The sequence below is a fragment of the Puma concolor genome, chromosome E2 (assembly GCF_028749965.1).
Source record: "Puma concolor isolate L17-30 chromosome E2, mPumCon1.1.hap2, whole genome shotgun sequence".
In the NCBI taxonomy this organism is placed as follows: domain Eukaryota; kingdom Metazoa; phylum Chordata; class Mammalia; order Carnivora; family Felidae; genus Puma; species Puma concolor.
The window spans coordinates 1817828-1841754 of NC_141681.1; the positions used below are offsets into that span (position 1 = coordinate 1817828).

Sequence of the window (23927 nt, forward strand, 5' to 3'; positions counted from 1 at the left end):
ATCGAGGACTGTCCCAGGCCGGATCCTGCTGCCAGCCCCTTTGCTGGGCGTCGGATGAGCTGTGGCTCCCTATCGCTACCTTGGTGACGGCTGTCTCCCTCCTGCTCTCGCAGAACATGCCCCTGTGCCAACAGTACATAAGTGCTCTGCAGACCTGCCCTCCGTGAGGCGCACGTGGGGCTGGCGTCACCGCCCCGGTGCCCGGGCACGTCACCTCCACCCACTCACGGAAAACCAATACGGCTGAGCACCGGCCTGGGTCTTACTAAGTTCCAGCGTCCGGGTCCCTGTAACATTCTCAGTGAATTAATGAGAAGTGTCCACAGAGCCCCTCGCTCCCACTGGGGCGCGAAGGTCCCCTCTGGGGAGGGCGTGCTCACGGGACACCCACGGGGGCCCAGGCCAGGCACCTGCAGGCGTCTTCTCCAAGCAGAACCTGGTGAGAGTGACGGTCCTTCTCGGCCACGGTAATATTAACACTTTTAAGAGACGACGACAATTCTGGAAGCCTTTCATCTTTGGGCAGCTTTCCAAGATTGAAGCCTTTTCTGATGAGAACATCATTTTTTTACTTATACGATGAAACGCCAACATGTGGAAGTTCTGGATAAATCAGCAAACCGGTATTTTCCCCATGACCCGTGAGGACGCTACACGGTCTGGCCTGGGCCGCAGACCCCGGGCAGGAGACGGTCTCGGTGGAACGGACGCGGGAAGCGTTCGCACGACGGCGGCCGTCACGTGCCAATCACAGCCACGCTGGAGGCAGTGCCACAGGCTGAGGTCTGGCGTGCCACCGGAGACGAGCCACGGGCACTGTTCGGGCGCGTTTCCAGCGCTGTGCGGGGACGCACACACCCCAAGCCACGCACCGTGGCGGCGACAGGGACGGCCGGGAGACCAGACACCCAGATCTGCAAACACGCGGAGCGACGCCACCCTCCCACAACTTTGTTTCAGGAGACAGTGGTTTTTCACCCAAATATGTTAGCACGTGACGGGCTTATCGACGATCTTAAATGAACGGACACAGCAAATCTTTAACGCACCACCAGTTTTAATCCCTAACACGCACCCCACACACGAACAGCCCGCGGGTGCTCTGCTGGCCTGGAGCGCAGAAGCGCTGGGACACGAGGCTGGAGAACACGCGCTGCGTGGCCTTCCGGGACAGACACAAACGGCCGGTGGCGCACACGCCCTGGGCCGGGCGCGGTGAGAGCCTCCGCTCTGCTGCACGGGTGACGTTCAGGGGCCATCTGGGGTAACTGAGACCACCTGTGTTTTCTGCCTTTGCCCACGGACTCCGGAAACAAATCCCTGCGGCCACATGACTCCATCCCACGCGTGCAGAGTGAGAGACCGCCCCGGGTCCACCCCGAGGGAGTCCCTGCTACCTGGCCCCCTCCCCCACTCCCCTGCCACACTTTCCTCCAGCCTGGCCGGCTCCCACAACCTCAAGTTCAAGACCATGACCCTTGGCAGCGCGTGGGAGGCCACCTTCTCCCACAAGCGCCACCCTGCGGGGGCGGCTCGGCGCCCCGCAAGGCTGGCCTGTATCTGATCACAACAGATGCCTGACAATCTTCAAAGGAAGGAGGGGACAGACGGGGACAGCAGGGCGTGGCTCGTCTAAACCAGGCTTTGCTTCTTTTAATGAATTAATTTTTAATTTACATCCAAACTAGTTAGCATATAGTGCGGTAATGATACAGGAGTAGAGCCAGTGATTCATCCCCTACGTGTGACGCCCAGTGCTCACCCCGAGCGCCCTCCTCAATGCCCCTTGCCCATTTAGCCCCCCCCTCCCCTCCAGCAACCCTGTCTGTTCTCCGTATTTAAGAGTCTCTGATGTTTCGTCCCCCTCCATTTTTATATCGTTTTTTTCTTCCCTTCCCTTATGTTCATCTGTTCTGTATCTTAAATTCCACGAGCGAAGTCATAGGATGTCTGTCTTTCTCTAATTTCGCTTAACATAATACCCTCTAGGGGCGCCTGGGTGGCTCAGTCGGTTGGGCATCTGACTTCAGCTCAGGTCATGATCTCACAGGTCGTGGGTTCGAGACCCATGTCAGGCTCTGTGCTGTCGGCTCGGAGCCTGGAGCCTGCTTCTGATCCTGTGTCTCCCTGTTTCTCTGCCTCTACCCTGCTCACACTCTGTCACCGTCTCTCGAAATTAAATAAATGAAAAAAAAATTAAAAAACAAAAACAAAACAAAAAAACATAATACCCTCCAGTTCCACCCATGTAGTTGCAAACGGCAAGATTTCATTCTTTTCGATTGCCGAGTAATATTCCATTGTCTATATATACCATATCTTCTTTATCCATTCATCCATCGAGGGACATTTGGGCTCTTTCCATACTTTGGCTATTGTTGAAACTGCTGCTACAAACATGGGGGTGCACGTGTCCCTTCGAAACAGCACACCTGTATCCCTTGGGTAAATGCCTAGTCGTGCAATTGCTGGGTCGTAGGGTAGATTCTAGTTTTAATTTTTTGAGGAAACTCCACACTGTTTTCCAGGGCAGCTGCACCAGTTTGCACTCCCTCCAGCGGCGCAATAATCCAGGCTTTATTTACTGTTTTCTTCAGTCCATTTCTGGGGCTTATTCCACCATCGTGGCCTTTTCTCGACCCTGGAAAAGAACCCGCTGTCTTCAGCACAAACTTGACGACCGTGATCAGCCCCAGGCTGCTGTGCTCATCCGGGCTGGCGGAGGCACAGGACAGTGCGGGAGGCTGGAAGCCAGGGAGGAGGCTGTGTGTCTCACTCACTGATCGAACCACGCAGACGCTTTCTTCTGAGCGGTGGCGGCACCCACGTGAGCGGTTTGGGACTAACGATGACGACTGCTCACCGTGGACTGACATGGCCCTTCCAAGGGCTTTGTCCTCCACCAGGGAGCAGTCAGCTTACTCCTCTCCTACAAGCGAGGAAACGGAAGCCCAGAGAGGTTACGCAGTGTGTCTCACATCACACAGCAGGTCGGTGGAAGGCTGGGATTTAAGGCCAGGCGCTCTGGCTTCACGGTCTGTGATCTTAAACCATATTGCTACTCAGTAAGAAATTCTGGGCTCTCCTCTCTTGGAAATCAGAAATAGGGTGGCAGATTAGGAGGGCAGAGGGTTTTTTACACTGGGACACAGGCCTGGGCGAGATGGTCAGAGGGCCAGGAGGATGTGCAGGAAGGGGAGCTGCCCGGGGGCTCTGAGACCAGAGTGTGGGACCCCGGGTTCTCCTCACCCCTGCCGAGGGGAAGAGAAGGGGCGGCGAAGCCGCGTGAGGACAGCGGGACGCTCCGAATCTCAGCGGGCTGACCAGGCTTTGAGAAACAAGACGGGAAACACAGGAAGAACACAGACGGGGGAAGCCGAGGGGCAGCGGCCGGGAAGTGACGAGTCCAAAGGCAGACTGGGAAAGGGTTTCTCCGGAGCCAGGTGTGGCGTCGCCACTAACACTTGGACTTGGGGGCCGAACGGGTAGCAGGTAACCTGCCCAGCGCGGCGCCCAGGCCACGGCCCTCCACACTCTGGGGCTCACGGCTCTGGTCCTTCTGGTTCACGCCCAGAGACCTCACACCGTTCCGGCTGGAACCATAAACCTTTCGGGGAAAGACCGGCAGGCAGATGCCGGCAGGTGCGTACAGGGGTGCGTGTGAGGTGGTGAGAGCCGTGACGGAGGCCCCTGCCAGAGTCTGCGGTGAAGGACGCGTGAGCACCTGTGAGCGCCCCTTCCCGAGTATTCGGGGACTGCGATGTGTCGTAGCTCCCGAACAACTTGCTGGGGCCGCCACAACAAAGCCCCACAGGTGGGGGCTTAGAGCTCAGACGCTTACTCTCTCCCAGTCCTGGGGCTACAGGCCCGCGATGGACATGTCCCTACTGAGGCCCCCGTGGCCCGCAGACAGGCATCGTCTCTCTGTGTCCTCGTGTGGCCCTCCCTCAGAGCACATCTGTGCCTGATCTCCTTCTCTCCCTGAGTCACTGGGATCAGGGTCCATCCTGCTGACCTCATTTTAACTGAATCGCCACTTCAAAGACCCTGTCTCCAAATAAAGTCGCATCTCGAGGTCCTGGGGGTCAAGATGTCAACATGCAAATTTTCAGAGGACAACTCAGCCCCCTTTTAAAATTTTTTTTTTTTTTTCAACGTTTATTTATTTTTGGGACAGAGAGAGACAGAGCATGAACGGGGGAGGGGCAGAGAGAGAGGGAGACACAGAATCGGAAACAGGCTCCAGGCTCTGAGCCATCAGCCCAGAGCCTGACGCGGGGCTCGAACTCACGGACCGTGAGATCGTGACCTGGCTGAAGTCGGGCGCTTAACCGACTGCGCCACCCAGGCGCCCCATCAGCCCCCCTTTTAAAACCGTGTAATCTGATGTCGACAGTGGAACACAGATGTGGCCCCTTAGGTGCCCGTGTGCTGTGAGCAGCCTTCCCGGAGTCAGACCTTTGGGCTCTGAGGCTGGCGCTGTCCTAGCTCCGCTTCAGGGCAGGCAGCACAGGCACGGGAGGAGGACTCACCCGCTCGGGGGCCGCCGGCTGCAACACGGCGGGACCAGGACCTGAATGAGGCAGCCTCCCCCGGACCCCAGAACCCTCACGCTCCTTTCTTGCTGGAGACCACAGCTCTGCTCTGCGGGGATGGGTGGGGTACCGGTCGGGGCAGCGCCTCAGTCTCCCCGACATCAGGACAGGCAGCCGCTGGCCCTCCCTGGACTGGGCTCAGAAATCAACGTCTGCCCCCTCCTCGTCCTCAGCACCACACCCCCGTCACCGCACCCCCATCACCCTGCACCTCACGTAGCCCCAAGATAAACCTGAAGCATAAACAAATAAAAAATGGATTAAAAGCCTGTAAATAGGGGCACCTGGATGACTCAGTCGGTTAAGCATGTGACTCCCAGTTTTGGCTCAGGTCACGATCTCGTGGTTCGCGAGTTCGAGCCCTGCGTCGGGCTCTGCGCTGCCAGTGTGGAGCCTGCTTGGGATTCTCTCTCTCTCCTCTCTCTGCCCTCCCCGCCTCTCTCTCTCTCTCTCTCAAAATAAATACATAAACTGTATTAAAAAGCCTGTAAGTAAAGTCCTGTTTCGTGCTCTCTCTGCTGACGGACGAGAGGAGACAGTAGGTACCTGCTGCGTGGCAGACACGGCGCCTCGAACAGGCCCCAAAGGAAGGGCCTGGTGGGAATGGAGCAGCCAGCGGCCAGGGGAGGGTGGAGATTCAAGCCTGATCTCTCTTCCTGTGTCGCGGCCGACACGGGTGTCTATGAGTGGGACCCCACGGTTCTGAGAAAACGCCGCTGATCTCAAGAGGAGGAGCTGGGACCACGCAGACAGGGGCGGCGAAGGCGAAGGCATTGGCAGAAGCCGCTCCCTCCCAGGCGCTCTGTCGGGGGGGCCGACCCCGTGGAAGGCCACGTGCACAGGGAGATGCCCTGCTGGGCTCGTCTCGAAATTCTGCGTACTTCTTGGACACGAGACCCCACTTTCACCTTGCGTGCAGCCCCACAATGTCACTGCGGGTCCTGTGTCCGAGGAGAGCTAACAAGGACATAGGTAAACATAAGCCTCCGGACGGGCGGAGCCCGGCACCCACCGTTTCCATGGTGACGTCTTCCGCCCTCCCCCAAAGTCACCTTCGCTCTGCCACCCTGTGCCGCCTTCGCCGGCATCTGACTCGGGGGTCAGTGTGTCCAGGCCTGGTTCAAAGAGCGCATTTTGGTTCGGAAACCAAAGGGCGAATATTTTTAGATGAGCAGTTTGGCAAAGACAACATCCGTCCGTCCTCTGACATCGGCAAGAACCCACTCAGGGCAGTAAGTCTACAGCAGACAGTGACCACATCCTCTCAGTTCATAGCCCCCCACCTGGTGCTTCAGATGGAAAGTGGTGGTGTCACCAGGCGGCCGGACTGAGGCGTGACTGGCACACGGCCAACCGTCCGACGTCGTTAAGTGCACGGGGAGATGTGCCGGGACACCTGTGCGCACCCGTGACACCATTGCCCACTCGATGCAGCAGACATACGACCCGCCCAGCTTCCTCATGCCGCAGTCCGCCTACCCAGCCCTCAGCCCCATCCCAGGCAACCACGGGATGCCTTCTGTCAGACAGATCGGTTACTGGCACTTTCTAGAACGCTCAGGAGCGGAATTTGCCATGAGGAGTGGAATTTGCCGTGACTGTTCACGTGTCTCGTCCCCTAGTCTCTACCTCCAGGCTTCAACACATGTCCTCTTTCTTCCTACACACTTCTCAAGGCCTCACATTCCCTTTACTGACCCTCCAATACTGGTCCGGAACTTCCATTATAGACACCATGGTCTGTGTCACAAGAGAAGACAGAAGTCACAGACCACACGGTATACAGACAGATGATACGAACTACTGCAGTCTACAGATGATACAACATCAGTCTACAGAGGACAGATGACACACTATATCACAGTCTACAATCTGATGACACAGACCATCACAGTTTGCCAATAAATGACAGATGATCCAGATGATCAGTCTACAGAGGATACAGACGATCACGTCTCCAGATAGTAGACGATACAGACTATCAGCGTCCACGGATGATACAAGCTCACGTTCAGTACGTGACAGATAGTACGGACTGTCATAGTCTGTAGCTGACAGATGGCATGGAATGTCATACTCCCTGGATGAACGTGGTATAGACTATCAGACTCTACATGTGACAGATGGTGTACATTGTCATAGTCCACAGATGACAGATGGTATAGACTATCGTGGTCTATAGATGACAGACGGTACAGACTATGATACTCTATAGATGACGGATGGTACCGACTTTGAGACTCTATAGATGGCAGACAGTATGGACTATCGAACTCTATAGATGACAGACGATATAGACTATTGTACTCTGTAGATGACAGATTATACGGACTATCGTACTCTACGGATGTACAGATTACCATACTCTATAGATGACGGATGGTACGGACTATCACACTCTGTATTTCACAGATGCTACGGACTATCACGGTCTACAGATGACAGTCAGTATGGACTATCATATCTATAGATGGCAGACGGTACGGACTATCACCCTCCATAGATGACAGACGGTACGGGGTATCATAGTCTGTGGGTATCAGGCAGTATGGACCATCATAGTGTACAGATGACAGACGGTATCGACTGTGACAGACTATAGATGACGGATGTCACAAACTACCACCGTGTAGGCTCAACAGACAAGAGTGGTCATAGACTACCGTGATAACCTTAGGCGTCTCCCTGCTCCAATCCATCCATGTCACCAAATATCTTTGCTCAAGATACAGTTACAACCATGTCATCTCCAGACCGAAAGCCGGACCTCTCTCCAGGTCTGTGGGACCTCGGTATTTACAGCATCTCCAGCAGCACGCCACTGTCTCTGCTGTGTCACTGTTTACTTGTTAGGAGTTACCTCATCTCCGCAGGTAGGCTGTCAATCTCCTGAGGATGGGGTCGCCTCCTGCCTCCCCGATAACTTAGAAGAAGATCCAATGGCTGTAGAGCCTCTGTTTTGTGATGATGAGAAGGTCACACAGCTACTTCCTGAGTGGGGACGGAATGAAAGGGTAACTTTGGAAGGTGTGAAAGTGTGGAGGCCGGGGGCACCCCTGTACCAGTCCTTAAGCCAAGTGTGGCCCAAGCCCCTTTCTCTGCCGGTCTGGAGCACGCCCACCCTTCGAACGCTTCTTTTCCCGTTTGTGCCCCCAACCCCGCTACCCTCTCACCTTCCTGGGATGTCAGCAGGTACTTGGCGGTTTCAGATGCTCAGCTGCAGCCAAGTTGGTGCTGGATCCGTGACAATGAATCTGTCCTGCAAAGAAGACAGTGCAGTCCTTAGAGACGGAAGCGTGTGTGCGAACAGCAAGGTTCAGAAGACCACAGCACCACAGGGACAGCAGGGCCACAGGGACAGGATCACTGGGACAGGGCCACAGGGACCGGGCCATATGACAGGGCCACAGGGACAAAAGGGCCACACGGACCGGGCCACAGGGACAGGGCCACAGGACAGGACTACAGGGAGGGGGCCACAGGGACAGAACCACAGGGACAGCAGGGCCACAGGGACCAGGCCATAGGACAGGACCACAGGGAGAGGACCACAGGGACAGGATCACAGGGACAGGGCCACAGGGACCGGGCCAGATGACAGGGCCACAGGGACAGCAGGTCCACAGGGACAGGATCACAGGGACTGGGCCACAGGGACAGAACCACAGGGACAGCAGGGCCACAGGGACCGGGCCACAGGATAGGACCACAGGGAGGGGGCCACAGGGACCAGGCCACAGAGACAGCAGGGCCACAGAGACAGGGCCACAGGGACAGCGGAGCCATAGGGACAGTGTCACAGGGACAGGGCCACAAGGACAGCAGGGCCACAGGGACTGGGCCACGGATGACAGGGCCACCAGCGATAGGGACACAGGGACAGCACAGCCCACCCACCAACTGGCATTCTGGTGAGCAGACCCAGGAGGGACGGTGGTCAGAGGACTGGTTAGTGTCAAGTGAGTGGTGGTGGCTGCGGGGCCATATTTTGATGCTTCAAATGACTGTATGATCTGTGTTCTTTATGTGCATCAAACATCTCTTAACAAACGGAAAAACTTTACAAAGAAACAGTGGCCCTGGGAGAAGAAAGAGACATCAGGAGGGGACGGGCAGTATCCCCCAGCAGTGATTACGGGGCGTGGTCCAGCTCTCCCTCCCCTCAGCAGGCAGCTCCCAAAGGTCCCGGGCCGGGAAACACTTGCCAGCCCCCAGCTCTGGGCCATCGGCCTCAGATCATTCTCTCCAGATGGGAATGCCTGGTGAGGCTGGGCCGGTTCCCAGGGTAACTGAAGGACACCGAGCATGCCCCATTGAGCTGCCTTGGCAGCTTAAGACAACGGTCTCTCGTGAGCATAAGTGAAATAATTCACAGAAGAACTTAGTCCCCGACACGCAGGCTGGGGCCACGTGGCCAGAGGTGGACGAGCTGGGCAGCTGAAGGCTCTGAGGATCACTGTGCGGGAGACCCGGGAACACCGAGCTCTGGTCCCGCTCTGGTCACTGGGCAGGAGGGAAAGGCAGCAGTGTGACAGCCCCGAGGCAAGGCCCCCCTTCCTGGGCCAGGACGTCGTCGCCTGCTTCAGCTCACCGCACTCCTGCACCTGCACTTTGCACACCATCGTGACACCGGGCGGGCCCGTGATCGGTGTTCGCTGACCGAGCAGCGAGGCCCTTCTTGCTCTCCCGAAACTCCGAGGCACCAATGGCTGGAGGAAGGTCGGGCTCCGGAGCCTGCAGCCTGGAGGTGACCCGTGGTCCCTATGCCTCCATCCCGTCTACGTGCCTGATGACAGCACAGGGGGACCCCCCTCCTCCTTCTGCTTCAGGGATGGGCCAAGCAGCAGCTACTGAGGAAGGCTGTCATTTCTTCTGTGCTGGCGTCTGAGCCCTGCACTTGGCACTTCCAGGACAGAGCAGGGCTCTCAGTTCACAGAGGAGGAGGCTGGGGTGGCTGCAGCTACATCCAGGTCTGCTTCACCCCGAGCCCACCTGCTTCCCCCCACCCACCTTTGCTGCTCACGGCATGGCCCTCGGCCAGCAGCTTCCACCATCGGCATGCCCGGTGCCTGCTGGAAACGCAGACTATCAGGTCCCACCCCAGATCTCCTGAATCAGAATTCCCACACGCTTCCCTGGAGGAATCATGTGCACACTAACACTAGAGGAACACCACCCTGCACTCACTCTCGTCAGCACTGGGAGCTTATCTTAAAGGGAGACCTGGAACTTCACACCCATCAGGGTGGGTTGTTATTAAAACAAAGATGAAGGCGATCCCGATCGAAACAACACCAGCACTCTTCCCGGAGCTGGAACAGACAATCCTAAAACGTGTATGGAACCAGAAAAGACCCCGAATAGCCAAAGCGACCTTGAAAAAGAAAACCAAAGCAGGAGGCGTCACAATCCCGGACTTCGAGCTGTCTTACAAAGCTGTAATCGGCAAGGCAGTACGGTACTGGCACAAGCAGAGACACTCTGATCAACGGAGCAGAATAGAGAACCCAGAAATGGACCCACAAACACACGGCCAACTCATCTTCGATGAAGCAGGAAAGAACGTCCAGTGGAATAAAGACAGTCTCTTCAGCAAGCGGTGCTGGGAAAACTGGACAGCGACATGCAGAAGAATGAACCTGGACCACTTTCTTACACCAGACACAAAAATAAACTCAAAATGGACGAAAGACCTCAATGTAAGACGGGAAGGCCATCACAATCCTCGAGGAGAAAACAGGCAAAAACCTCTTTGGCCTTGCCTGAAGCAACTTCTTACTCAACACGTCACCGGAGGCAAGGGAAACAAAAGCAGAAATGAACTCCTGGGACCTCATCAAAATAAAAAGCTTCTGCACAGCGAAGGAAACAATCTGCAAAACTAAAAGGCAACCGACGGAATGGGAGAAGATATTTGCAAACGACCTATCAGATAAAGGGTTAGTATCCAAAATCTATAAAGAACTGATCAAGCTCAACACCCAAAAAACAAATAATCCGGTGAAGAAATGGGCAAAGACATGAAGAGACACTTTTCCAAGAAAGACATCCAGATGGCCAACCGACACATGAAAAAATGCTCAACTTCACTCATCATCAGGGAAATACAAATCAAAACCACAATGAGATATCCCCTCACCCCTGTCAGAATGGCTCACATTAACAACTCAGGCAACAACGGATGTTGGTGAGGACGCGGCGAAAGAGGAACTCTTTTGCATTGTTGGTGGCAATGCAAGCTGGTGCAGCCGCTCTGGAAAACAGTATGGAGGTTCCTCAAAAAACTAAAACTAGAACTACCCTACACCCCAGCAATTGCACGACTAGGCATTTATCCACGGGATACAGGTGTGCTGTTTCGAAGGGACACATGCACCCCCATGTTTATAGCAGCACTATCAACAACAGCCAAAGGATGGAAAGAGCCCAAATGTCCGTTGATGGATGAATGGATAAAGATGCGGTATATACATACAAGGGAATATTAGTTGGTGATGAAAAAGAATGAAATCTTGCCATTTGCACCTACATGGCTGGAACTGGAGGGTATTATGCTAAGCGAAGTAAGTCAGAGAAAGACAAATATCATATGATTTCACTCATCTGTGGAATGTAAGAAACAAAACAGAGGAACATAAGGTAAGGAAAGCAAAAATAAGATAAAAACACAGGGGGAGACAAACCCTAGGAGACTCTCTTAAATACAGAGAAATGAGGGCTGCTGGGGGGGTTGTGGGTAGGGGGATGGGTAAAGGGTGAGAGGCATTAAGGAGGACATTTGTTGGGGTGAGCACCGGGTGTTACATGTAAGCGATGAGTCACTAATTCTACTCCTGAAACTACTATTACACTCTATGTTAACTAACTTGGTTGTTTTTAATGTTTATTTCTGAGAGAGACAGAGAGAGAGAGAGAGACAGACAGAGTGAGAATGGGGGAGGGCAGAGAGAGAGGGAGACACAGAATCCGAAGCAGGCTCCAGGCTCTGAGCTGTCGGCACGCAGCCTGACATACGGCTCGAACCCACGAACCGAGGGATCACGACCTGAAGTCGGACACTCAACCGACTGAGCCACCCAGGCACCCCACGAACTTGGATTTAAATAAAAAAATAAATATTCCCTTTTAATATAAATACGTAAACAAATAACAAAGATGAGTTAGTAAGTGTTGGCGAGGACGTGGAGAAACGGGGACCCCGTGCACGGTCAGCGGGGGTGTGAAAGGTGCAGCTGCCGTGGAAACCGGCACGGCGGTTCCTCAAAGACTCAGCAATGGCCTCACCACGTGACCCAGCAACTCCATCCGGGGAGCAGACGCCCAAAAGAACTAAAAGGACACGAACAGGTACGTGTGCACCTGTGCGCGCGGCAGCATCCCTCACAACAGCCAAGAGGTGGGAGCCAGCGAGGTGTCCCTCGGTGGATGAATCCACGAACCCGTGTGGGCCGTCCACGCGAGGGGGTGTTATTGAAGCTTAAGACGGGAAGGAAGTAGCGGCAGCTGGTACGACACGGATGGACCCGGAGGACATCCTGCCAAGCGCAGGAAGCCGGTGACAACAGGACACTCCGAGGGTCCCACTCGTACGAGGTCCCCCGAAGAGTGGGATCCGTGGAGACGGGAGCCGGATGGGAGGTGCGGGGGCTCGGGCCGGGCCGGGGAGTTGGCTTCGTGGGGACAGAGCGCCGGCTGGGGAAGGTGGCAGAGTTCGGTGAACGGCAGGTGGCGGTGACGCGTGCTCCCAGAGCGAACGAACCTAACATCCCTGCGCTGGCCAAAAAGTGGTGAAGGTGGTAAACTTTTTTATGTATATTTTAGCACAATTTTTAAACAATGCTTTAAAACAAAAAAGGAAACCTGACGACCATCGTGGAAGATGCTTCCGGCTGGCAGGAGGGACCCCTACTCTTCACCCCTGCTAGTGAGCCTTGAGATGTCAAGCTTCACTCCCTGTTCTGCACACACATCTTTGAAACACTTGAATGGAACAAATCAGAGAATCAGAATAATGTGACCTCTGGTTTACCATCCTCTCTGCGACCCAATAGGCATTAACCCCACAAGTTACATGACAAAACCTGAGAGTAGGAGAAAAGCATTTATTTCATTCATTTGCCCAAGAGGCCCTACGATGAGTTAATTTCATACATGTGGGTGGGTCCTGGGCTGAAGGTGCTGGTGTGGATGTGCATCCGGCCTGTGTACGGGCGTTGTTCATTCGAGGCTCTCCATTACATAAAGGGACCTTTGCCCACGAGCATGCTGTCAGACATTTGTGCCTACACAGGGAGCACGGGGCAGGAAGGGATGTGGCGGGAAGAGAATCCCTTATTTCTGCTCACTGGCAATCAACAGATTCTAAAACTGAAAAAAAAGAATAAAAAAAATCAGAAGAAGAAAGAGGGGCACCTGGGTGGCTCGGTCAGTTGAGCATCCCACCAGATTTTGGCTCAGGTTGTGATCTCATGGCTCCTGGGATCGAGCCCTTCACTGGGCTCTGCACTGTCACTGCACAGACTGCTTGGGATTCTCTCTCTCTGTCCCTCCCCTCCTCTCTCTCTCAAAATAAATAAACTTAACAGAAAGAAAGAAATCAAGAAAGAAAGAATATGAGCAGGTTGTTTAGAAATACGGAAGAAAACAGGGGCGCCTGGGTGGCTCAGTTGAGCATCTCACTTAAAAAAATTTTTCTTGGGGCGCCTGGGTGGCGCAGTCGGTTAAGCGTCCGACTTCAGCCAGGTCACGATCTCGCGGTCCGTGAGTTCGAGCCCCGCGTCGGGCTCTGGGCTGATGGCTCAGAGCCTGGAGACTGTTTCCGATTCTGTGTCTCCCTCTCTCTCTGCCCCTCCCCCGTTCGTGCTCTGTCTCTCTCTGTCCCAAAAATAAATAAACGTTGAAAAAAAAAAATTAAAAAAAAAAATTTTTCTTAATGTTTACTTTTGAGACAGAGCACAAACTGGGGAGGGGCAGAGAGAGAGGGAGACACAGAATCCGAAGCAGGCTCCAGGCTCTGAGCTGTCAGCACAGAGCCCGACGCGGGGCTCAAACCCACAAACCCTGAGATCGTGATCTGAGCTGAAGTCAGACGCTCAACCGACTGAGCCATCCAGGCGTCCTGAGCATCCAACTCTTGATTTCCGCTCAGGTCATGATCCCTGGGTGGTGAGATTGAGCCCTGCGTTGGGCTCCTTGCTGAGTGTGGGGCCTGCTTGGGATTCTCTCTCTTGCCCTCTGGCCCTCTCCCTGATTCACGCTCTAAAATAAATAAATAAAATTATATATTAAAAAAAGAAATATGGAGGGAAATAAAGATTTGAAAGTGGTTGCCTTTGATGAGCCAAACCTGGAGGTGGGTAAGTGGAGAAGTGGTCTGGTAACTGACTTTTAAAATCATGTATATACAGTACTATGTTAGTTCATCCAGGCTGCTAGGACGAAACCACCACAGGCTGGGGGGCTTACAAACACCCCCTGGTTTCTCACAGTCCTGGACGCTGGAGCTCCAAGACCAGGGCACAGACGGCCGTCTTCTTGCTGTGTCCCCGCAGGGCGCGAGGGGCAAGGGCTCCAATCCCATCACGAGGCTCCGCCCTCCTGACCTCATGGCCTCCCGACAGCATCACGCTGGGGGCTGGGTTCCACAGATGAATTTGGGGAAGGCGGTTCACTCTGTAGACTTAATAAATGTCGGTGCTGTCGTCTCCACCACTGCCTTGGCGAACAGAAGTCACCGAGACTCACAGGCACCCTCTCTTCAGAGAATATGCCAGGAACAAGCTACCACCAATCTTGCAAAACAAGTTTCAGCCGTTTTGCATGAAATGGAAACACGATTGCAAGAAAAACTAAAAAAACCAGCCATCTGAAATACAAATGCAAACAGCAGTAAGATTCGGTTTTTCACCTTAAGACCGATGGGCTGCGTGGAGAGGGTGAGCACGCTCCCACGCTTTGGGGACCAGCCTTCAACAACCGATTCAACTTCCTCCTGGGAACTTGCCAACAGCTACCTATACCTGACACGCTCTACTTGACCAGGTGATTACAATTCCTGAAATTCCTCCTACACGAATACTAACACACAAAAAACAGCTTATACTATATAAAAAAAAAAAAAATTGGTAACAACCTAATTGTGCACCAACATGGGGCGGGCTGGAAAGATTAAGACACATGTGGACAGCAGAGCCAGGGAGCACTTTTGTTCGGAAGTGGAATGATCTCCATGAAGCATCTAAGTGGAAAAAGGTCCCTGTGTATCGTCACACAGAAACTGTTCCCGGACAGACACTCAAGCACTGGGTCACACTAACCCTTCTGGGAAGAGAGCCGGGTGGCTGGCCGGGGGTGGGACAGTTCACAACACGTACTCAAACTCGACTGAAGAATGGGCCATTTTAAAGGTAAAAATGAACATTTATTGGGGGCGCCTGGGTGGCTCAGTCCGTTAAGCTTCTCACTTCAGCTCAGGTCATGATCTCACGATCCGTGAGTCCGAGCCCCGCGTCGGGCTCTGTGCTGACAGCTCGGAGTCTGGAGCCTGCTTCAGATTCTGTGCCTCCCTCTCTCTCTGCCCCAACCCACTCGCACTCTCTCAAAGATAAGTAAAACATTAAAAAAAAATTTTTTTAACTCAACATTTAGAAAGGGAAGAGGGAAACTGGGAGTTAGTGTTTAACGGCTGGACTTTCAGTTTAGGATAAAAAAGTTCTGCTGTTGTATGGTGGTGATGGCTGTAAAGCGGGAATGTATTTAATGCTACAGGACCGCACAACTGGGAATGGTTACAACCGTAAGTGTTACGTTATGAATATTTTACAATAGAAAAGTCCCTGTGCAGAGATCTGACAATCCGCCTTCACGGTGAAAAAAGGACACCTGCTTATCTGGAGCTCAGAAAAAGGAGAGGTTTGAAGGAGCCCAGCTCTGGAGCAATTCATCCCTTAGCGCCCCCCAGCCCAGGGGCTCTGGCGAGTACCGGAGGTGGGGGGTGCGTCCCCTGAGGACGCCAGATCTCGGGGACCTCGGGGGACGAGGCGTGGGGAGGACCTGTCCCGTGGCGCTGGGGACCCTGGGCGGGGAGGATCTGTCCTGGGAGCAGGGCGTGGGGAGGACTTGTCCCGGGGCGCGGGGGACTTGCCCTTCAGCCCCGGCGGCACCCCTGACGCCGTCACCCCGTCTTTCGTCTGGAGCTACTGAGGCGCCTGAGCCCCCGGGCCCCCTGAGCCCAGCCTGGGCGGACAGTCCCTCAGGGTGCGGTCCCCTACCGCGTCCGCCCGCGGGAACTTTCCGGGTTCAGCTGGAGTCCAAGCCCGCTCTAGGGAAGTCCGACGCCACGCGCCTGCGCAGACCCCTGCGCCTGCGCAGTCCCAGCGCCTACGTACACTCGGCGTCTGAGTGCGCCGCGTCTGGGTTGATCCTTGCGCCTGCGCAAAGGAGGTGCGTGTCCGCTAGCCCACGGGGGCGGACCCAGAGTCAGCAGGCCATCGTCCGATCCCGCTCATTGGCTGAGAAGTGGAGCGGTGGCCGGGCCCACCGCTGATTGGACGGAGCGAAGACAGCTTCCCTGCAGGCGAATCGCGGGGCAGGTGAGGTGCCGGCCGGGCCAGCTGCAGGCTCAGCTCGCAGTGTTTCTGGGCCATGGCCTCCGAGGAGAAGCCGCTGGTGGTCGTGACCTGCACCGCGCCGGTCAACATCGCGGTCATCAAGTACTGTGAGTGCCTGGCCGGGGCGCGGGACACGGTCTACGGGGCCCGGACGGGGGACAGGGTCCACGCGGGAGGTCCACCCCTGGATGGAGGGACGGGGGACAGGATCCACGGGAGACGTCCACCTCTGGGATGGGGGACAGGGTCCACGAGGGACGTCCACCCCCGCGTGAAGAAGGGACGAGGGACAGGGCCCATGTGGGGGGTTCACACCCCCCGGGGGGGGGGCGAGATGGGGGACAGGTGCACAAGGGAGGCCCACCTCCGGGACGGGGGACAGGGTCCACGCGGGGGGGGGGTGGGTGGTTCATCCCCGGGGGACAGGATGGGGACAGGGTCCACCGGGGACATCCGTCCCCCGGGGCTGGACGGGGGGGCAGGGTCCACGGGGGATGTCCACTCCCCAGGGGGCCGGACGGGGGACAGGTCCACGCGGGAGGTCCACCTCCAGGTGAAGGAACAGGGGACAGGGTCCACGAGGGACGTCCACCCCCCGGAGCAGGACGGGAGACAGGGTCCAAGGCAGTGGGGGCGTCCACTCCCCCGGGGGGCAGGTTGGGGGACAGGGTCCGCTGGGGACATCCCCCCCCAGGTGGAGGGACGAGGAACAGAGTCCACAGGGGGAGTTTTACCACCGTGGGGGCGGGGGACAGTGTCCACCGGGACACCCACCCCTGGGGCTTGGCTCCCACAGTCCTGGAACCCGGCCACCTGGAGCCTGTTCTCCAAGTCCGTCATGTTCTCAAGACTGCTCAGTCCACGGGTTCCTTTCGTGTGGAGCCTTGGGAGTGGCTCTCGTCACTCGCCGTGAGTTGGAGAATCACCAGGGCGCTGGCTTGGGTCGTTACTTGCTCCCTTAGCGCGGAGTCCTGTTCCCCGGCGGGGACACCCACGCTCTGCTTAGCCAGACACCTTTTGAAAGGTCGCTGTCCCAGCGTATCGTGGAGACACCTGCTCTAAAGTTCGCGTGCAGGTAGCCGCGTGAACACAGGTTTTCATTCTTTGGGGATGAGTGTCCAGGAGTGTCACTGCTGGGCCGTAGAGTAGTCGTGTTTCAGTTGTGTAAGGAAACTGTTGAACTTGACGTGCGGCTGCCACTTTCTGTTCCCACCAGCGACGCGTGGGCGACGCAGCTTTCTGGCCGCTGGTGTCGTCACTGGCTTTTACTTCGGCCATTCTGATCGGTGGGTGACCTCTGACCGCGGGTTTGCTCCATGATTTTCGACCGGCCAGTGACACCGGACACCGTTTCCCGTGCTGTTTGTAACCTGTGCGTCCTCTTTGGTGAAACACCTGCCCGCGTCTTATGTCCGTGTCCTAATTGGATTGTGTACTTTTTTACCGTCGAGTTTTGGGAGTTTGCTGTGTCCTCTGCGTCCTAATCCTTCGTCGGCTGTTCGCGATGTTTTCCGCCATCTGTGGCTTATCTTTCGGCCGTCTAACGGGGTCTTTCAAAGAGCTGTAGCGTTCAAAATCGGGGTGAAGCTCACGCGTTTGGGGTCAAGTCTGAGACTCACCTACTTGGCTCTCCAACCTGAAGATCTTCTGAAGGTTTTATAGTTTTTCATTTGAGGTTCAAGTCTCCGTCTTGAGTTGCTTTCTCGTACAAGGTGTGAAACTTGGGTCCGCGCTTTGGGCTGTGGATGTGCAGTCGTTCTGGCGGCATTTGCTGGAAAGGCCGCCCCTCTCCTTGCAACGGCTCTCGCGCCTTCGTCAAGTCCGTTGGGTGAATTGAAGTGGGTCCCTTTCTGGGCGCTCCGGGAGCCCCTGCCAGGGCTTGTCGTTAGCACCGCCGGTGACCGTCCGCTGTCCCGAGGCCCCACACAAGTGCAGCGCGACGCGGGTGCTTAGCAGAGAGCCCTGCCACCGTCCACTCGTGGGAAGCTCCCTTTGCCGAGCCGGGGCGGGGGGAGGGGGCCGGTCTGAGTGTCTCCGGGGAGCAACAGCGGAGACTGGAACCAGGGCTCCCCTTGTTTGGGAGGCGAGAGCCTTACCCAGAGTGCTCGGGGCCTGGAAGGCCGCTCCGAGGGGCGGAAGATAAAACAAGCAATGAAACAGGGGATGGACCGGCCTCCAGCTCTGCTCTGGGACTGGGAGCCTGGTGAAGTGGGGAGAAATCCGGGAGGACTTCCTGAAGGCGAGGGCACAGGAGGAAGAGGACTTAACACTGTGCAGTGAGGCAGCAGGCTCTGGGCGGAGGGGAGAGAGCGGGCTGGCAGCGAGGGTAACTGGGGAGCACTGGTGGGGAGGAGCGAGGGCAGCATGATGGTTTGCAGCGCTGGGCAATGGACCGGCCCGGCCTTGGGCTGTCTGTTCCAGGGGGGAAGCGCGATGAGGACCTGGTCCTGCCCATCAACTCCTCTCTGAGCGTCACCTTGCACCAAGACCAGGTTAGTACGAATGGGCACTGAACGCAACGTAAATATTTACCATGCTTTGGCTGAACTTTTGTTTAACAACTGTAGCAATAAATTCCCAGCCGGTGAACAGTTCCCCGGCCCCCTGTTAGGACTGCTCTTTGCGCACAGGCCCCTGCTCCCAGCTCTCCTCCGGAGTCCGGGCCTGGTGCCAAGCCTGCCACCTGCCTTGGGGCCTCCTCACTGCCCGCCCGGCCTGCCTTGGCCTCAACGGCCCAGTTCTCCGGCAAGGCCGTCCCTGCTCCTGAGCGGGAGACCCCGAAGGGCCATCCCCAGTGGAAAGGCGCGCTGACCCCTCACCCGTCCCTGCGGTGGCCCCTGTGTTTTCTCTCCCAGTTAAAAACCACCACCACGGCCGCCATCAGCAAGGATTTCACCGAGGACCGGATTTGGCTGAATGGCCGGGAGGAAGATGTGGGGCAGCCACGCCTCCAGGCCTGCCTCAGGGAGAGTGAGTGGGATCCCGCGGGGGACGTGTGCAACACTGGGCCGAGCCCTTCCTTCCCCTCTGCCCCTTCTTCTGTCTGTAGGGTCTGAGTGCACAGAGGGTGCTGCTGGCTTTGCAGGCCCCCTGGGGGAGGGGGCTGCCTGTGAGCACGGCCGGGGCCGGGGCCGGGACCTTCCCTCCCCTCCCCGAGAAGGGCGTCTGCAGGAGAAGCTGGGGGCAGAGGCTGGCTTTCGGCTGTGCCGCTCCCTCTTCCTGACCCACGGCGGGTGAGATGCCAGGAGCAGGTCGGGGCCACCTGCCCAGTGGCCGTGTCCCCTCCGCCTTCAGTCCGCTGCCTGGCCCGGAAGCGGAGGAGCACCGGCGACGAGGACCCGCCGCCCCTCAGCCTCAGCTACAAGGTTCACATCGCATCGGTGAACAACTTCCCCACGGCCGCGGGCCTGGCCTCCTCCGCGGCTGGTTATGCCTGCCTAGGTGGGTGCCCGTGGGGAGACCGAGGGCCTGTAGGGTGCTGCGCTGTGCATGCCGCGAATGCTGTCGCATTCTCGCAGCTTACGGGGAGTCCCCGCCACACGTCCGAACGATGCAACCTCCTAGGGCTCTGTGTACAGGCACTTCCAGGTTGTACGTGACAGAAACCCATCCCAAAGGGGCTCAAGCCTAAGAGAAGGCCAGTGTCTCCGCTTACCCGACACAATCCCAAGAGAGGCAGCTGGCCCCAGGTGCTCCCACAGTCCCACCGGGAACCCGTCTGCCTCCTTCCGTCCAAACCCCTGCCCTGTTTCCCCCGCGCCGGCTCACTCTCCGGGACGCCCTCCCCACCCGCGCCAAGCTGGGCACCGCAGCGGCAGGCGGTGGGCTCACGATGTCCGACCTAGAAGGAACGCCGGGGGTGACGCTTACTTGCCCAGCCAGCTCGTGTGCTCTGCTTGAGCCGCCCTTGGTGCCTAGTGGGGCCGGGAGGGCGCCCGGGGCCGGGGGGGCAGAGAGCTTGCCCCCAGCTCTGTGTCCTGCCGTCGGCCCCCCCCCCCCCCCCCGGCCAGACCCAGCCCCACTCTGGCCCTGCCAGCTGTCTCACTGACGCCGCTCTCCGGGTCCCTCTGCCTCGGTCTCTGCTCCCCGTGGTTTTCAAAGGCTCCCACCCACCCCCGGCCTGCCCATCTGAGCACCCTGTGTCCCGTACCCTGTGCCTGCAGCCTACGCCCTGGCCCGGGTCTACGGGGTTGACAGCGACCTCTCGGAAGTGGCCCGCCGGGGCTCGGGCAGCGCCTGTCGGAGCCTGTACGGCGGCTTTGTGGAGTGGCAGATGGGGGAGCGGGCCGACGGGAAGGACAGCGTCGCCCGGCAGGTGGCCCCCGAGTCACACTGGCCCGAACTCCGAGTCCTCATACTTGTGGTGAGGGAGGCTGGGAGGGGCGGCTGCCTCGGGAGGTGGAAGCGTCCCGTGGCTCCCGTGGCTCCCGTGGCTCCCTGCAGCTGCCGGGCTGCCGCTCCCAGGACCGCGCCGTCTCCGCCCGGGCGGGCGACCTCTGTGGTCGGGGGCGCCGCTGTCCCGGTTCCCACACGAGCCCGGGGGTGGGGGGTGGTGGGACGGGATGGGATGGGACGCGTGTTCCGGGCTGGGGGCCGCAGGCTGGGGTCCAGGCCGTCTGTTTCGGTGCAGGTGAGCGCGGAGCGCAAGCTGATGGGCAGCACGGCGGGCATGCAGACCAGCGTGGAGACCAGCCCCCTGCTGAGGGTGAGGCTGGGGTGGGTGGGGGCGGGCGGCCGCCCGGGGCGCGTCCTGCGTCCCTCGGGGCCGGGCCGCTGTGCTCCGCTCAGCGAAATCTCCCGTGCCTCGCAGTTCCGGGCCGAGGCGGTGGTGCCAGGGCGCATGGTGGAGATGACCCACTGTGTCCGGGAGCGGGACTTCCAGGGTTTCGGCCGGCTGACCATGAAGGACAGCAACCAGTTCCACGCCACCTGCCTGGACACCTTCCCGCCCATCTCCTACCTCAGCGACATCTCCAGACGCATCGTCCGCCTCGTGCACTGCTTCAACGCCCACCACGGGCAGACCAAGGCTAGCGGGGGGGGGGGGGGGGGGGGGGGGCGGCTGGGGGCGGAAGTCCTGCGGCGGGTTCCCGAGGCCGTGGCCCAGCACAGGCCTGCCCGCCACCGGGCTTCCCGGCGCCTGCCTGACGCCGCTGCCCGCGGGCGCTTGCCTTCGTGACTGCTGCGCCGGTTGCGTGGCTGCCGAGGGGCCGCAGCCCGCGCCGCCCCCCCCGGCTGGTCCTGAGTTGGCGGGCGGCCACGGGTGTCCGTGGCGGGTGACAGGTGTGAGCCGGGCCGGCCTCTCTGCGGACACTCACGCTGACCACGCGGATTCCAGGTGGCGTACACGTTTGACGCGGGCCCCAACGCTGTGGTCTTTACCCTGGACGACACCGTGCCCGAGTTCGTGGCTGCCGTGAGGCACTGCTTTCCCCCCGAGTCCAACGGAGACAAGTGAGTTGGGGGCTCCCGCGTTTGGGAGGCCGTCGGGGGAGGAGCAGGGTCTCCTGCTGAGGTTGGGGACAGTGGCACCTGAGGCCGTGGTGCTGAACGGGTGTCCCGTGGCAAGCGTCGATCTCTACAGGGACCGAGGGCTCCTCCCTGTGACCGCAGGCGCTTCTCACACAGGTCACAGCCCTGGGGCCGCGTGCATGGGTGCGCAGCGTGATGGCTCCCGTGGGGCAGGGCCCCAGCCTCGAGGTGGCCACGGGGCCTTTGCGTTTCTCCCAGCGGTCCCTGTTCCCCGTGCAGGGAGATCGCCCTGCTAGGGCTGCGGGGAATACGCGGGGTTGTTTCTCTGTCACTGTAATTGGGGCAACACTGATGACTTCTGGTGGGGTGGGGCTGGAAGACTGACTTCCTTGCCAGATGGACAGAACGCACGACCAAGGACGATCCCCAAGGCGGCTGGTGTCCTCGTGGGAGGCTCTGAACTCACTGCCCTCGTCACCCCGTGGGTGGTTTGCAGGCTTTTGCTGTTCTGGGAACACGGCCACGGACTCACACTTGCACCGGGGTGTTTCCCTCTTAAGCTTCGTCCCCCTTTCCTGGCCACCGCGGCCAGGTTCTCGCGCACGCGCGCCCGGCTGCGTGTCTGCGTGTGTGAGGTCAAATATGCGTCACGCGTTACTCACCGCGTCAGCAGCCTCGAAGGGCACAACCGGTGGCTTTACGTACTTCATTGGGTTCCCGAGCCCGTGCACGTCCCCAGAGGAGACCTGCCCCTCCCCTCCGGCAGTGCCACCCCCGCCCCCGGCAGCCACTGCTGCTCTTCCATGTGTTGAGACTGCTGTCTCCACACCTTCCGTCAGGAGCTCAGGACGTGCGGCCCGTCTCTCCCCAGGTTTCTCAAGGGGCTGCCCGTGAGGCCTGCCTCACTCTCAGACGAGCTGAGGGCCGCGCTGGATGTGGATCCCACCCCCGGCGGCGTCAAGTACATCATCGCCACGCAGGTGAGGCCCAGCGGCCCGGCCCACTGAGGGCTCACGGCCAGCCTGCCGGCAGGTGAAGGCGCTCCCCGGCCCCGGTCTGTCCCCGGCAGGAAGCCGGCTTGCTGGTGGTAACAGTGACACCACCTTTCTGTTTTCAGAGCGTTTGGTACAGTGTAGTTTGTCCCGTCCACTCACTTACTCTCAAAGTGGATGTTTGGGGACCCTCCCACCCCCGCCGCCAAGCGAGGGGAGCACTTGGGAACACGCTGGGACCGCCGGCGTCCCCAGTGCTGAGTGGGGAGACTTAGGGAGACTCACAAGTGCTGGGGACCCTTGGGGCTCGCCACGTGGGCACAACTCAGAGTGCCCGAGCCGGCGTTCTGCTCGGATCTGCCCGAGTCTGAGTCCCGCGACCTGAGCACCGAGGCCACGGCCTCCACCTTCCACCTTGCACGTGCTATCCACCCTAGGTCTGGGTGACGGAGGCCCAGTGACCGGGTGCCTGTAGTGGCCCACGCGGGTTGTTAGCCTCTGTTAGTTTCTGACCTGCACTTCCCTGCTTCTCCCGTTGGCACGACCTGACAGGTGGGCCCCGGGCCTCAAACGCTGGACGACCCTCACGCCCACCTCCTGGGCCCCAACGGCCTGCCGAAGCCAGCTGCTTGACCACCTTCCCCAAGACGAGCCCCAGCCACCGCTGGGACAAGGGCCGCTTCGCCAGGACAGGGGTGCTGGGTGTGGCGGCCGCGAGTCTGTGCTCAATGGGGGCTCGAGGGGTAGCCGCCGGGCTCCAGGCCAGGCCACTTGCTGTGGCCACATTGGGACACTTGGAGTGACCGTTGGCGCCACATGGGCAGTCGGACGCACGCCCCCCAGCAGGTGCCGGGCTGGATGGCACGGGGCTCCCTGGCCTCGCCCTCTGGGGCCGCTGCCACCGCCCCAGATGGCAGCCGTGCCGGATATGACGGGGAGGTGGCGTCCCTCTTCAGAGCCGGAGGACAGGACGCCTCTGCAGACCTCAGGGACCCTCTGGAAGACTTGAAGCCTGAGAGCCGCCTACGGCTCCTCTGCCAGACGCAGGCCACGAGGTGTGAATGGAACGTTTCTGTGTAAAATGACCACTGGGGGCGCCTGGCGAGCTCAGTGGTGGAGCGTGGGAGTCTTGATCCCAGGGTCGTGAGTTCAAGCCCATGTTGGCAGCTGGAGAGTTTACTTTAAAAATAAATTAAAAAAAAAAAAAAAAAAGACACCGGTGTGTCTCCTGCGGGAGGTGGGAGTGCGACCCCCGGAGC

The 23927-nt window shown here is 58.4% G+C and overlaps 1 protein-coding gene and 1 long non-coding RNA gene across 3 annotated transcripts; one reads left to right on the forward strand and one right to left on the reverse strand.

Moving 5' to 3' along the window:
- Positions 1 to 6453: 6453 nt before the first annotated feature.
- On the reverse strand, positions 6454 to 16204 carry LOC147573288 (uncharacterized). Its single transcript, XR_015244583.1, has 3 exons — positions 15866 to 16204; positions 7769 to 7854; positions 6454 to 7586 (listed from the first exon to the last, which is right to left on the reverse strand). It is a non-coding gene; the product is annotated as an uncharacterized LOC147573288 (long non-coding RNA).
- MVD (mevalonate diphosphate decarboxylase) lies at positions 14896 to 23894 on the forward strand. Of its 2 annotated transcripts, XM_086688707.1 has the most exons (11): positions 14896 to 15001; positions 15292 to 15390; positions 18626 to 18696; positions 19060 to 19174; positions 19499 to 19645; positions 20368 to 20567; positions 20835 to 20909; positions 21015 to 21233; positions 21543 to 21658; positions 22548 to 22656; positions 23221 to 23894. In XM_086688707.1, the coding sequence occupies exons 2-11, from the start codon at positions 15345 to 15347 to the stop codon at positions 23299 to 23301; spliced, it is 1179 nt and encodes a 392-aa protein (XP_086544833.1). In that variant the 5' UTR covers positions 14896 to 15001; positions 15292 to 15344; the 3' UTR covers positions 23302 to 23894. The 2 variants fall into 2 exon arrangements, with proteins under 2 accessions (XP_086544833.1, XP_086544832.1); XM_086688706.1 differs by lacking the exons at positions 14896 to 15001; positions 15292 to 15390 and adding an exon at positions 16153 to 16311 and having other exon boundaries at positions 23221 to 23893.
- The last annotated feature ends 33 nt before the right edge of the window (positions 23895 to 23927 follow it).